The 13,837-nt window shown below is 50.4% G+C and overlaps 5 protein-coding genes across 5 annotated transcripts; 4 read left to right on the forward strand and 1 right to left on the reverse strand.

Moving 5' to 3' along the window:
* Nucleotides 1–2,173: 2,173 nt before the first annotated feature.
* Nucleotides 2,174–2,494, forward strand: N7481_004484 (uncharacterized protein; the record flags this gene model as incomplete). Its single annotated transcript, XM_057263703.1, has 1 exon — nt 2,174–2,494. The coding sequence occupies one exon, from the start codon at nt 2,174–2,176 to the stop codon at nt 2,492–2,494; it is 321 nt and encodes a 106-aa protein (XP_057125364.1).
* Nucleotides 2,495–7,295: 4,801 nt separating this feature from the next.
* Nucleotides 7,296–8,070, reverse strand: N7481_004485 (uncharacterized protein; the record flags this gene model as incomplete). The annotated part of the gene is made up of 2 exons (XM_057263704.1): nt 7,296–7,771; nt 7,842–8,070. The coding sequence occupies 2 exons, from the start codon at nt 8,068–8,070 to the stop codon at nt 7,296–7,298; spliced, it is 705 nt and encodes a 234-aa protein (XP_057125365.1).
* A 1,118-nt stretch (nt 8,071–9,188) lies between these two features.
* zrfB (low-affinity Zn(2+) transporter ZRT2) lies at nt 9,189–10,268 on the forward strand (the record flags this gene model as incomplete). Its single annotated transcript, XM_057263705.1, has 1 exon — nt 9,189–10,268. The coding sequence occupies one exon, from the start codon at nt 9,189–9,191 to the stop codon at nt 10,266–10,268; it is 1,080 nt and encodes a 359-aa protein (XP_057125366.1).
* A 643-nt stretch (nt 10,269–10,911) lies between these two features.
* On the forward strand, nt 10,912–12,719 carry N7481_004487 (Glycerophosphoinositol permease 1; the record flags this gene model as incomplete). Its single annotated transcript, XM_057263706.1, has 6 exons — nt 10,912–11,046; nt 11,115–11,164; nt 11,224–11,340; nt 11,396–11,547; nt 11,617–11,985; nt 12,037–12,719. The coding sequence occupies 6 exons, from the start codon at nt 10,912–10,914 to the stop codon at nt 12,717–12,719; spliced, it is 1,506 nt and encodes a 501-aa protein (XP_057125367.1).
* Nucleotides 12,720–13,170: 451 nt separating this feature from the next.
* On the forward strand, nt 13,171–13,732 carry fkbp3 (peptidylprolyl isomerase family protein FPR2; the record flags this gene model as incomplete). The annotated part of the gene is made up of 2 exons (XM_057263707.1): nt 13,171–13,397; nt 13,564–13,732. The coding sequence occupies 2 exons, from the start codon at nt 13,171–13,173 to the stop codon at nt 13,730–13,732; spliced, it is 396 nt and encodes a 131-aa protein (XP_057125368.1).
* Between the last annotated feature and the right edge of the window lie 105 nt (nt 13,733–13,837).

Genomic DNA, 13,837 nt, shown 5'->3' on the forward strand with positions numbered 1-13,837 from the left:
CATCTCGCCATTTTGCATAGACAAAAACATCAAAACACCCCCTCTTCAAGATGACGATGCCACTGACTCACATCTGTCATCTCGCCCCTGCAGATGCATCGGCACAGCCGCGATAAGAGCGGCTTACCGTGATCTCACCCTACACGTGGCCGTGGCTGCGCAAGAGCCCCTTCGTAGCTGAAAATACATGGATGATATGCTGAAAATAGCCTTGGAAAGAGGAGTCGTGTTCGAATCCGAGGTCCCTTTCGGCCGCCAACCCGGATTCCAACCCTGCGGGGCTACACTTCGGCCCCAATAACCCAAAGGCAATAGAAAGCGGGGGCTCATTTAAGTCGTTGTGAAATCAGATGCGATGAAGAAACGCAATGATGACGCCAAGTCCAAAAATAATGGACCAACGACCAACACGAACGTCAGCACGCTTGACATGGTCCTTATCCACGGTACTTGTACGGTCTGTACACTTACGAGACTCCCTCCGCCTCCCTACGGCCAGTGCCTGGCGATAATAGCCGGATATTTCCATCAGATCAACAATGTCCAAATCGAGCCCCGGGAGCGGTGGACCACAAAGGCACTCACTTCCCCCCCAATCGCAGTGTATCCCAGCTACCTGGACACACTCCGTAGGGCGAAATCCCGCCGAGCGCTCGGACAACACCGTCGTCACCTTGGATCATTTCCTGCCTGATTCTCTTGCTCTCTTAGACACTTGTGGGGCCATATCTGTTAGTCTGCCAGATTATCGATTTGCGCATACCTAGGCTACGCCGGCGCCATGCGGCCATAGGATGCACGCCGATAGAAGAGGTACCCTGTTGAAAGCGAATGCTTTTGCCTGGCGTCATATACGCAGGCACGCAAAACACACCCCGCTCTGTTATTCGTCGCACTAGAGTAACGCCATGTGCGAGTCTCCATCGTGCAATCATATCTTCCTTGGCTATTATGGTCCGAAGATTGTCATAATCTCGGGTCGATATGATCCAGTCATGCACCTAAGATGTACATCCTGCATTGGTGGCTATCTGCACGAGCGGGATGCTCGATAAGATGTCAACGACGCCGTAAGATCGGATTGACTAGTGGCTGGGGTTGATTGATGGCCGTTGCAAAAGGGTACGGAGTACGGAGTACAAGTAGTACATTGTCCATGATTCATCATCTATAAGGTGAATGTCAAGGTATCCACTCCGAAATTAGCCCCGTCGGTGCTGGTGCTGGCAAGGTCAAAGTCGCTGTCACCGAAAAAAGGCCGTGCGGAAATCATGGTCGAGCTGAACTTGTATCCATGCTACACAGGACGTATGCATTATGGCGGCGAAATGCTAGTGAAACGAGCGGGCGGGGCGCGGTGTTTCATCGGGTACTACGGCGCTATCCCACTATGGACATTCCTCAGGGATTTTTGTCTGGGGTTGGAGATTATGCACGACATAGAATGATGATAAGACAAATTGCTCTGCTGGGGTATATTAAGTCTATGATACATGCCGGTGATTCAAATTCGGCCCAATGCATGAGGCTAAAGAACAAAGGAAAAACAAAAGACAGCAAAAAAAGAAAACAGGCCTAAATGAAGTATTACAAAAGATTGAAACAGTCGATGTGGCCGGGCAGAACGACATGCAAGCAATGTAGTAGATGAAAAAAGAATAATCGAAAAAGAGAGAAAAAGGCGCAAGGTGCGGAGATCCATGCAAAGTGACGCACAGGCGATGAAGCGATCAAGGCCCAGCTGATCATGGCGAGACAAGGACCAAGGTGGGTTGCAGGCTTGCAGAGCCAATTGCTGCGGCCGCTAAAAGTCGAGTGCGTCTGTTCTCCGCATCGTGTCAAAGAGCTGAATTCGAGATCCAACGGTAAATTGACCCCCGCACGAAGTAGTCCCGCCGGTCGGAAATGGTGAAACACGGACCGGTGAGAAAACAGGTGAAGTGAAAAGAAAAAGAAAAAAAAAAGATGAAGAAAGAATGGGCTAAAGATGCAAGAGGTCGAGGGCCTTAGGGCGCCGGCGCTCTGGGCCCCCCATCGCAATGACCGTAAGATTGAGAAAGTGAAAATGTGGAAGGTTATTCTCCACGCTTGAAGGCGCAAGCGCTTCCTCTTCCCCCGCCGGTATTGAGGGCGTGCTGTAAGGGGAGAGGGACCGGAATCCGCGTGTCGTAAGATGTCTTATCAGGAGATCTTACTGCAGCCGGATGGACCGGGTGGTTTGGAAAGGGTGGGATTAATAGAGTTATCCGAGTCGAGAACAAAGAATCGTGTGCGGAGTAGCCGAAACCAGATCGAGATCGAGGTCATTTCATATCCATGCCGAGGAGAGGCTCAGGTCGTGAGCGCATTTGGCAAAGCCAGAATGCGCCAGAGTCATCACAGTCATTTGGGAGAGCTGTTTATTTCGGCAGAGGAGGGAGAGGGCCCTTTGGAGGAGGTCCAGGGCAGGGAGGGAACTGAGCGCCGACGGAAGGCATCTTGGACAGAGTGGTGAGGGTGGTGAGGGTGTTGAGGTGGTGAGGGTGGTTATCGTTGATGTTGTGATGGGTTGTAGTGGCAGTGAGGGATGCTCAGGTAGTAGTGGTGTGTCTAGTAGTGTGTGTACTAGGAATAATAGTAGACGATAGTAGTTGGTGAACCGAACTTGAGAAAAAAAGCAAGTCGAGGAGCACGAGCGTTACTTATAAGCCAGAATGGATCTCCCAAGCCCCAGTCACCTTACTCCGTACAGTAGGACTAATTTACATTAGTGCAGCTGCTAAGTCCCCCCCCATCGAGCATCCCTGCCATGAACAGGAGGCTGAGTATCCACCTGATCTGACGTAGGAATTATTGCGATTTACTTAGCGCGTCGGGGACCGATGGATAATGCTGCCCTAACCGGAAATCCAATGGAAATTCCCTAGTTTTTCTAGAAGCTCCCCACTCCAATTCCCGTGTGGCGCTACTCTGTCTCTGGTGAACCAGGAGAAAGGGGACTGGTGAGACACCAATCCGCCCAGTTTCCAATCTTACCGCCATGCACCAATTACCTGCTTCTCTGTGCTCTCTGTTCTCTGACAGACCTACTCTACGTGAGGGCTACTACCTGCTGCATCTTCCGTTTGTTTGGGGGGTTTCACGGGACGTTCGCCCGAATAATTATGAAACCACATGAGGTGACAACTGGTAATGGGCAATCTCCCGTGGCTCCACCTCAGGCTCCATCGGCACGGTTCCTCGATGCGGTGAGCGTACGAAAAGTGAATGATTCTTTTTTTTTTCTTCTCCATTTATTTTAGAACAAAAAGAAAAAAAGGAAAAAGGCGTTTGGGTCGAGTTGTACAACTTCAATCAGCACAGAGTTCTTTCAAGACCGGGCCCAAGCGGTACTTTGTAGAGAGATACGGGAAACAGGTGACTCAATGAAGGGACTTACAACCCGCGACTGAAAGGGGCCAAACCCGGGAACCAGGGTTCATCCAGTGAGCTCACATGTATGGTCGATCGGTGGGAAATCGACAAACCAAAAAAATAAAAAATAAAAAATAAAATAGAAAAATATAGAAAAATAGAATAATAAGGCAAGAAGTGGAAAATCCCCATACTCGACCCATCGAGTTAGGCCCGGGTTTACACCGATCTTGTCGTATCATGACAGCCCGCCCAAAATGCCGGGATTCTCAGCACAGAGCAGGAAAAAGATCAGGATGATCAGGATAAGCTGTTCGTGGCGCAGGTACTCTCGTAAGACTGCTGATTCGATAGCAAAAAATTTAACTCTCAACCCGGGTACTTGGGAATAGAAAACCACAAGATATAGCTGACACGTCAACAGAATGTATCTGCCTTCAAAACAAGTGTTCAGATAACCGTCCGGGGTGGGCTTCCATCCCAGTGGCTTATTCCTCTAAAAAAAAAAAAATCTTTCCTTTTTTGCCCGTTTTCCCCCCTCTCTCCCTCTCCCTCATTAACTTGCTTTTTTGCCTCCCCCTGAGACTAAGGACTAAAATAGCCAAGGGGGGGTTCAGACTGACCCATCCACGTACCGTGGGTCGTACCCGTGGGAGGCCGCACTGGCAAATAACCTGGTGAATATTATTAAAGATGGAGTTACTCCATACATTCTTGTCACGGGTACCTGAAGCTAAGCCCTCTGGGACGATAGTGTAGTGTAGAGGCTAAGGTACCACTCTTTAGCAAGCGAAGATTTTGCCTCCCGGGGAATTTATTTTTTAAATGGGTCTTATCGGTGGGTTACAAATAGAATGCGTCCTAAAGCGGACCCGAAATTGAGTCGTCACTTACTATGCAACGCTAAAACTCTCAACACACACACACACACACACACACACACACACACCGGAGAACAGAGCCGAGTCACCTCCGCTATGGCTCGAATGGGATGTGAGATCATCTCACTTCTGCAGCATTGCAGTAGTGGCGGGGGGAGAAGAGGGGAAAGGGACAGTGCATTGCATTGCACATCCTCATTTGATGTCAGTGGGACAGGTTTGCCGTGAATGTCGCTGCCTCTTTGCAGCAGGGAGTAGTACTCCGTACTCCATACCTACAGTAGGTCATTATGGGTACGGAGCATGAAGGTCCTGAAAAAACCACAAGTTCGTCGGCAAGACATTCTCCCCAGGGTTGATCCCGCACATCACTGGGCCGGGTGTTTCACGATTAGCAGATCCGCTTTGTTTTCTCATATAGAGGCGTCGATTGCGTGCTCAACCTCGGATCGCCCTTGGCTGTGGTTGTTTATTTGCAAGGCTATCAGTACAGGGGGTGTACGTACGATTGGTTCATATTGATATGTAGAGAGTACAAGTGCGTAGTAGTCAGTAGTCTACGGAATATAGAATAGAGAGCGCAGTAAGTATTCCGTACGTACGTGTGCATGGGGGCGGCAGATCTCCGAGCTGGAGAAATGTCAACCAAATTCAAATTCCGTCCCTCCAACTCCGAATCCTCCGGCAAGTCTCGGAAAGTGGAAGCGCGAAAGGGAATCCCCGCAAACTCCGGATTCGGATTCCGTTTGCTCGGTGTACAGAAGAACAGAATGGAAGAAACTCAAACCATAGTTACATACATATGGAGTAAAAACCAAACGAACACACGAAACAAGCACCAGAAGGAGAGAAGATATGTACTCGTAATACGTGGAGTAGTCAATAATAAGACAAATAATTCAAGAGGCGCGCATGACCACAGCCCTATGCGGTAATAGTAATGCCAATGGATGTGCGGTGGGAGTTGCGGTCGGACTTGTCCGTGCAATCGGGATTTGCGATTTTGGCTCAGTGCTGAAGGAATGAAAGCGCGAAAGCGTTCCTGGCAGGTGGTTGAGTTCGCGGCTCCTGCGGTTCCAATCAGGCACCCTAGTGGAGTTAGCGGTGGCGATACCTTTGTTGAAACTGGCATGGCTGCGAAAAAACTTCGACACGCTAACGAGTCACAAACTTCAATAAACGAGTCTGAAAGGGAATAGTAGGGCCTCGTGGGGATCCACCGTGCGATGGAGTGGGCCGCCGTTCCGCGCCGTTGGAAACGAGAGACCGAGGGAAAAATAACTGAGTTGTGGAGGTCTCGGGAAAAAGGAGAGGGTACGATTGGAACTCGGTGATTTTTTTGGGGTATTCTCCATCCTGCAGGAATCATCTCTGGATCCCCAAACAATTGCCTGTTTGGTTCGGGTCGGTCGCGGATCGCCGCACGTGGCGATGCGGTCTGTTCCCACGGTTCCTGATGCGTGTGATTGCAATTGGCAGCGGGAACTGACTGAGAGTTGACCGATTCGTTACTGATCTACAGAGTACGAGTACAATATATGCTGTACCCCGTACTCGTTGTTATCATCAACAGAGCATACGCAATGGCCGCAGCTTCGCCGGGGCCGTCTCGTCCATGTCCGGCTGGCTGGGGCTTTTTTTTCTCCCGAGCTGAGCGATGTAGGAAGGTATCGGCCGCCGATGGGGGTCACGGGAAAACAGTGGAGGGACGGGCTGTTTCAAGTGGCTCCACCGGGATGACCAGCCTTCTACTTGGCTTCTGGAAAACGGGGAGCCGAGGTTTTGTGAACACCACATGTACTCCGTACAGCCCGTTTCATTCAACCCAGGTGGAACTAAAATCTCGCCTACAACTCAAGATGACGCAGAAAAGGCCACAATTCTACGTGGTCTTTTGAGGGGGAATCACTTTTTCACCTAGTACATATCTACTAGGTAAGAGTCAGCTCCTTGTTCATCACATAGTACCGACGCCTCCGGCGCGTACATTATAGATCGTAAAAGATATAAAAGTATCCGTACCTAGTCTAAGTGTTCATTCGGTAATCATATCCTTTATATTCGGAGTCACTCTTCGCTCTTCTAATTTCTAATAGCATTCAATGGCGCCTATAGAGATGATTAGTACTAGTAGTTATTAAATACGAAATATTAAGGAAAAGGAAGGAGATAACTTTAGGAGGAGGATGGAGTAAAGCTGAGATATTTTTCTGTTCTATGGATGGGTCTTCGCAAAAAAAAACAAGCTGCGGAAAGATTGAAATCATGAACTTGACCGGGATAAGCCAACCGGGACGGACCATGCCGTCCGGTAGCTTGGGTGAGCAGAATTTGATGCTGCTGCCTCGTGATAGACCATCTACATCCATGGATGTACATACGTACAAAGTGTATCTGGTATACCTGCACAGATACTCTCGAAGTACCTCGAACTTGATTGGATTACTGATATACATACATGGATATATCCAAGGCAGCAAGTTGCCCCGTTGTGTTGCGCCGACATTCTTGAACGATTCAAGAAGCTAGCGGTGTACTCTGAACCACTGAGAGTGGTGAATAACCGCCACCTGTGTAATGATGGCTTGCATCAAGAACTAGGATGTCATAAGCTGACTGCATCCTCATGGCGCTCTGCGGCGACCCGGCTTTCTGTCAGCCAGGGGCGGGATGCTCAAGCTTAGAATTCGCCCAAGTCACAGGTGCGCGTGATGTGGGAGAGCTGGCTTTCGCGATCATGGACCACCTCACCCCTGCTGAAACATGGGGGAATTGTGCAGGTAGGCGGGTGGCGATGCACATAATGAATTGGATATGCAACTCTGCAATTTAGGCATGTGTCACACAAAAGGGGGAGAGAGGGCCTGTAACAGATCACGCCACCGCGGGTACCCGCCGTGAAGATGTGGAGGAAGCTTGGCCTGAAGAATCTCCTCAGCCACACCAGCGAATCTGGAGGCTTTTCTGATCCGCCCAGGTCAGCCTAAGACCTGAAAGGAATCCAGGAACCATCCTAGTCAATCAGTCCTCTTCCAGATCTGGCTGAGCTTGAGTCGATATCCATTCCTCCATTAGAGGCTGCTTCGGCGCCGATTGGTCAGCACTCAGCCGGAGCTTGTCGCCCTTGTGAGAGATAAGCAAACAGAGCACCCAGCCGCAAATGTCGAAGCTCTCGTAATGCGTACTGAAGCCTGCCTTCTTCTCGTTGCTGCCGTCGGGACTGTCGACTGGATCGATTGAAGCAGCTCCTTGCCTTTTACGCAATGAGCGACCACCATCCTGAGCAGTGTCGTCTTCGGCCGTGGGAACATTATGCAAGTCAAACTCAGAATCGTCCTCGCTGTCCATGATTACCTCTGCGTTTGCTAGGGTATTTCCAGCTCCAGTGGGTGCATTTGTGCCATCTTGCTTGTCTGGTTGCTCAAAGTTCTTGTGCCGTGTTAAGAGTGAATGACGGGTGCGCGATTCGCGGAGAAAGATGCTAACTTCGAAGTCATCTACAAGCGAGAAGGCACGGTCAGCTACGACAACCGAGGAAGGGGTAGATGGAGCAGTAGAGCTACTTACCTTCTGAAACGACATCCTTCACTGGTTTAGATTTCTTGCGCATCCAAAGCCGTTCGTTCGCTTCACGTAAACGAGGTCGTACCAACGGGCGGATCGCGGCGAATACGCGTGGCAAGCCAGGGTCACGAGCATCCAAGAGCCATCGGGCGTCAGAAGGTCTATCGGGGTAGATACGGCATTCTATCACCGAGTATTTGCTGATGCGCAAGTAGCGTCGTATGGGAGCCATGGGGAGGGATGTAGAAAGCTAAGCGGGAGTTCCTCAGAGGCTCCCATGTGAGCTCATCGATGATGCCAAGCTGCGTCCCCGCAGAGCCTCTGATTGGCGTTCAGACACCCAAGGGGCATCACCCCTGTGACTGACAACCCTACCCAGCAACTTTAGAATCTGTCCCTTACCATCTCCTGTTTCCCACTATGTGTTCTGGCCTATTTTCATTGCCAATGGATCATACACATACTTCCACATCAGTGACGTTCACTCGATGAAGGCAAGTAGTATTGATTACACGTGACCCTCCAACCACCGCTTGCGGCAAGATGCTGACCGTCCCCAAGGTCCTCATATGAAGTATCTAGTACTTCATTTTGCACCTAAAATGTCAGAAATATGAAGTACCTGGTACTTCATATCTTGACGTCTTCCCGCCAACAAGGTCCCCATGGATCCCACTCTGGGACCCCCGCTGGGATGAACCGGCTATGATTCCCGCAGATTTTGATTTACGTCAAAATTTGTGAATCCGCATTGCTTCCGAGCACGAAGGTCATCGATCTGTTCTCCTTTGTCCTTTACAGCCAGCGTGGGACTTGAGACCAAAACGACAACCGCCGAGATTTTGCTCCGGTCTGCGCAAAGTCTACTCCGTATAACACCACCACCAGCACCACCACCGTTCTCTGCTTCGACGTGGACTCGCTAGAGAGTCTCATCATTGTCTGACCGTTACTTTTCGTGCATCGAATTGTCTGCATCGCTTACCTTAGCGTAATATCTCGCCAGGCCAACCCGGTTCCCCTCTGCGCCTTATTGGACCACCGTGCGTCTACCTCGAGGACCTTGGGGGGTTACGGCCAGTCCAGCGCGACACCCGCACAAAAACTAACCAGCACTATCCTTTCCAACCCCCCCCCGTGGGTGCCCCTCTACGTCAATCGACCTGCCAAATCTTCTCTTGGTTTTTCTTTTCTCCCAAGGTGCTCGATTCTGGTGCAATCAACGTCCACAGCCCCGGATTGCCTGTGAGATCTGAGATTTGAGATCTTGTCGCGCGGCTCATTGCGGCTTCGGTTATTCGGTGCTCATTAAACGCCCAGGAATCCCTGTCGTCTCGGCTATCAGTCACCATGGAAATGGAACCCCTCAACACCCTCTTTAAGCGGGAGGCAGATGCCTGTGATACCGGGAACGAATTCGATGGCCGCATGGGGCTACGGATCTCATCCATCTTCGTCATCCTCATAGGGTCATCATTCGGTGCTCTCTTCCCCGTCTTTGCTCGTCGCTGGAGCAAAAAGAGTGGATTCCCTAACTGGATCTTTTTCGTCGCCAAATTCTTCGGATCTGGCGTTATCATTGCTACTGCATTTATCCATCTTCTGGCTCCAGCCGAAGAATCATTAAAGAACCCTTGCTTAACCGGCCCAATTACCGAATACAGTTGGGTCGAGGGTATAATTCTTATGACTATCATTGTCCTGTTCTTCGTTGAACTTATGGTCATGCGATTCTCCCGCTTTGGTGCGGGCCATGTCCATGATGAGGAAGGTCACACTCACACCCACATTGACTCACCTCCCCTGGTGGAAGAAGTCAGCGAGAACAAGGGCCATCATCACCACAATCATATTATGCCCGGGGAGGATCACCTTGGTCACTCCCGGGAACACCATGACGCCGACGACTCGGAGAAAGACGTTTCTGCAATTGAAGATTATGCCGCCCAGCTGACATCTATCTTCATCCTGGAATTCGGTATTATCTTCCACTCAGTCTTTATCGGTCTCACCCTTGCGGTCTCTGGTGCCGAGTTCACCACTTTGTATATCGTTCTGGTTTTCCACCAGACCTTTGAAGGTCTCGGACTGGGGTCCCGGCTCGCTATGCTTCCATGGCCGCGATCCAAGCGCCACACACCGTACTTCCTGGGGCTGGCCTTTGGGTTGTCGACTCCGATTGCAATTGCCATCGGCCTAGGTGTTCGCAACAGTTACCCGCCCGAAGGCCGGACAACGTTGATCGTCAACGGCGTGTTTGACTCTATATCTGCCGGTATTTTGATTTACACTGCCTTGGTGGAATTGATGGCTCACGAGTTCATGTTCAGCCACTCGATGCGCCAGGCTCCAATCCGCGACGTGCTGGCAGCCTTCACCCTGCTGTGCATGGGTGCTGCGCTCATGGCTGTTCTAGGTAAATGGGCATGAACCTAATGACTTTGATTTTGTTGGCTTTTTGAGATATCAAGAATCTTTTTCCCCCCCTATGATATTGCGTACACAAAAACGGAGGGGAGTGTGATGATGTATCCCCCATGCATGCATTGATACCCGTGGGAGCAACTTGGCGTTTGGGAAGGACTGGCGTTATGAATATAAACTGTACTTAGCCTCATATAAGCCTCATATAAACGAATATGTTCTGATTAGTAGCTACAATACGTGACCCTTTGGGAGTAATTATTCAAAGTTCCAGACACACCCGCTAGCCCTACCCTAGGGGAGGCCCTAGGGTAACCTTGGGTAGTGGTCAAGTCAAAAGATAAGATCTTTGTTTCCGCCCCCACCCGCCTATCATTACCTCCACCGGCCGCATGTGGCACATAGTAGTTATGTGCCACTTCCTAAGGCAGCGTCCAATGACAGCCACGTTACACAATGACCGGTCTAGGGTAAGCTTTGCCTGGCGCTATAGGGCTAGTGCTTGGACTACAACAACGCCCCTGAACGGTGACCCCGCGTTCTGTCCCCTCCAGCAGCTTTCAAGCATTTGTTGCCGCGTCTACTCCGTCCTCCCTGACAAAAGTCCACTCCTATTAAGCCCGTGACTGTCACGGCACCTCCAAAAAGAATGGCTATCGACGATGTGCAACCCGAGAGCAAATCCGTTGTTGCCGAGGTTCTAGAGCCTACCGGCTCCCATACCGCCGATCCCTCGCGTGAGGTCTCGAGGAAGCGGCAGAGCTTGTCGGATCTGTTTACTATTGTGAGTGGAACACCCAAGCAGCTGTATATTGTCTTATTCTCGCATAAAACTCATGGTCCATGACCTAGTTCGCAAGTGGCTTTGCCCTGATCAGCGATGGATACCAGAACAATCTGATGTGAGTTTACACCCACCTGGGAGAACCCTGAGCATCAACTTATACTCAGCTGGCCATAGGACTATGGCAAATGTCCTTCTCAAGAAAGAATATCCCAAGGAATATACCTCGACTGTCAGTACGCGCGTGTCCAACGCCCTGCTCGTGGGCGAAATCATCGGTCAGATTGTCATCGGGTACGTGTTGGTTCCTACAGTTCATAGGCGGGAGTCAATAATGCGCGTTCTCCAGTATAACATGTGACTATCTTGGTCGCAAGACTGCCATCGTGTTCACCACTGCTATGATTGTCGTTGGGGGCATCCTTGCTACTGCATCTCATGGAGTTACCATTAACGGCATGTTCTGGATGATGACAGTCGCCCGTGGCGTTGTTGGATTCGGTGAGTCTCAATTCATTGACTGAGGCTCTCAAATTATACTCCAGCGCTAACGCGTATGGCTATTTTCAGGTACTGGCGGCGAGTATCCAGCATCTTCGACCTCGGCTTCTGAATCAGCCAACGAGCTGACACCCAAGCATCGCGGGCCGGCATTCATCATGGTGACTAACTTCCCTCTCAGCTTCGGTGGACCATTTGCGGTATCAATCTTCTTGATCGTTCTGATGGCGTGCCATGAATCACACTACAGTACTGTATGGCGAGTATGCTTCGGTATCGGATGTATCTGGCCACTGTCCGTCTTCTACTTCCGCATCCGCATGCTAAATTCGACTTTATATCGCCGCGGAGCGATCAAGAAACATGTCCCTTATCTGCTTGTTCTTCGCTATTACTGGAAAGCTCTCATTGGAACATGCGGTGCTTGGTTTCTTTATGGTAAATTTTCCCCGCACCTCACTCACGATACCACTTACTGATGTGTTCTAGACTTCGTGACCTTCCCAAACGGTGTATTCTCTGGAACTATCATCTCAGAGGCTACAAAGGCTGGTTCTGTTCGCTCAACAGGCGAATGGCAGCTCCTTCTTGGGGCAATCGCTCTGCCAGGCGTCTTCCTCGGTGCGTTCCTCTGCAACCGAGTCGGGCGCAAAAACATCATGATGATCGGCTTCGGCGGCTACTTGATATTTGGCCTGATTATTGGAAGCTCATATGACAAGATCACAAAGATAATTCCGCTCTTCGTCGTCTTCTACGGGCTCATGCAAAGTTGCGGCAACTTTGGTCCAGGGAATATGCTTGGCCTTTTGTCATCTGAGGCGTATGCCACTGGCGTGCGCGGTACATGCTACGGACTCTCAGCGGCTATTGGCAAGACAGGTGCAGCGATCGGAACGCAGGCCTTCCAGCCCATCGCGACCCATCTTGGCAAAAGATGGACGTTTATCATTGCAGCGATCTGTGGTATCGTGGGGATCTTAGTGACCTATTTCTTCGTACCGGATCTCTCGGGCGAGGATCTGAGAATACGCGATGAGCAGTTTCGAGTGTATCTTGTGGCGAATGGATGGGACGAAGCCATGGGAGAGGATGACCTGCAGGCGAATGCGGATGATGGTGTCACGATCGCCGACACAGCCCAAAAGAAAGATGGTGATGGTGGTGAATGAATGAAGCGCTTGCTTCTCTAGATCTATCAAAGGTTATATCGCTACTACCCTACCTAGATAGGGGGAATCCTCATCTATCAAAAAGCTGATTAACTGTAGAGTAAGATTAGTGTGGACCTAAACATACGGGACATGGAGCCGTTACCTCGACAACCACTATTTAAGATACGATCCTGAATCGCTTTGTATTCCACAAGTCAAGGACACATCTCAAGAAAAAGCCGGCGACAATTTCCATTCTATCCAATCCAACATCAAGGAATCCGTCCTACCCAACTCACGGCCTATGTACATTCATTACTGAGCGGCCCCACCAGGCGCAGGCCCACATGCTCCGCACCGCCAGACAAACGTGGTCTCCCCCGAGTTCCCCCTCGGTCGTTCCTCATCTCCCCAATTCAATCAACGTCCCTTCAATTCCTCTCAAATAACCTACTCAATACCTACCACTATGCGTCTCGCCAGCATCTTTCTCTCCCTCGCCTCCCTGGCCTGCGCCGCCGAGTTAGGCATCGAAACCACCCACAAGGTCGAATGTACCCGCAAGACACAAAACGGCGACGGTGTCTCCATGCACTACCGCGGTACCCTCCAAGACACCGGGAATGAGTTCGACTCTAGCTATAAGCGCAACTCTCCTCTGAGCTTCAAGCTCGGTACTGGTCGTGTTATCAAGGGGTAGGTTTACACCCAATGATGGGAGCTGAATGGATAATTCCTAGCGGTGCAATGGATTCCCTTCGCAGCTGCTCGTTGCTGGGTATTCTTTTTGCTAGGAATTCCGGAAACCTTTACTTCTATCTGTAAAATGGTTCAAGTGCGCTAACTTTCTGCCTATTTCTAGATGGGACCAGGGTCTTTTGGATATGTGCATTGGTGAGAAGCGTACTCTTACCATCCCTCCTGAGTTCGGCTACGGTGACCGTGGTGTCGGTCCCATTCCCGGCGGCGCGACTCTGATCTTCGAGACCGAGTTGGTCGGCATTGATGGCGTTGACAAGGATGAGCTGTAAGCTCTGACATCAAGGTTGACCATTTGCTATGTAAATGTCCTGCGAGAAGGTATATTGCTGCGGCATAGATATAAAATCAACATATACCCTGAACAAATTCAGTTT

This window comes from Penicillium waksmanii (genome assembly GCF_028829765.1).
Source record: "Penicillium waksmanii strain IBT 27052 chromosome Unknown utg000004l:1.0-5674109.0:1.0-5678898.0, whole genome shotgun sequence".
In the NCBI taxonomy this organism is placed as follows: Eukaryota; Fungi; Ascomycota; class Eurotiomycetes; order Eurotiales; family Aspergillaceae; genus Penicillium; species Penicillium waksmanii.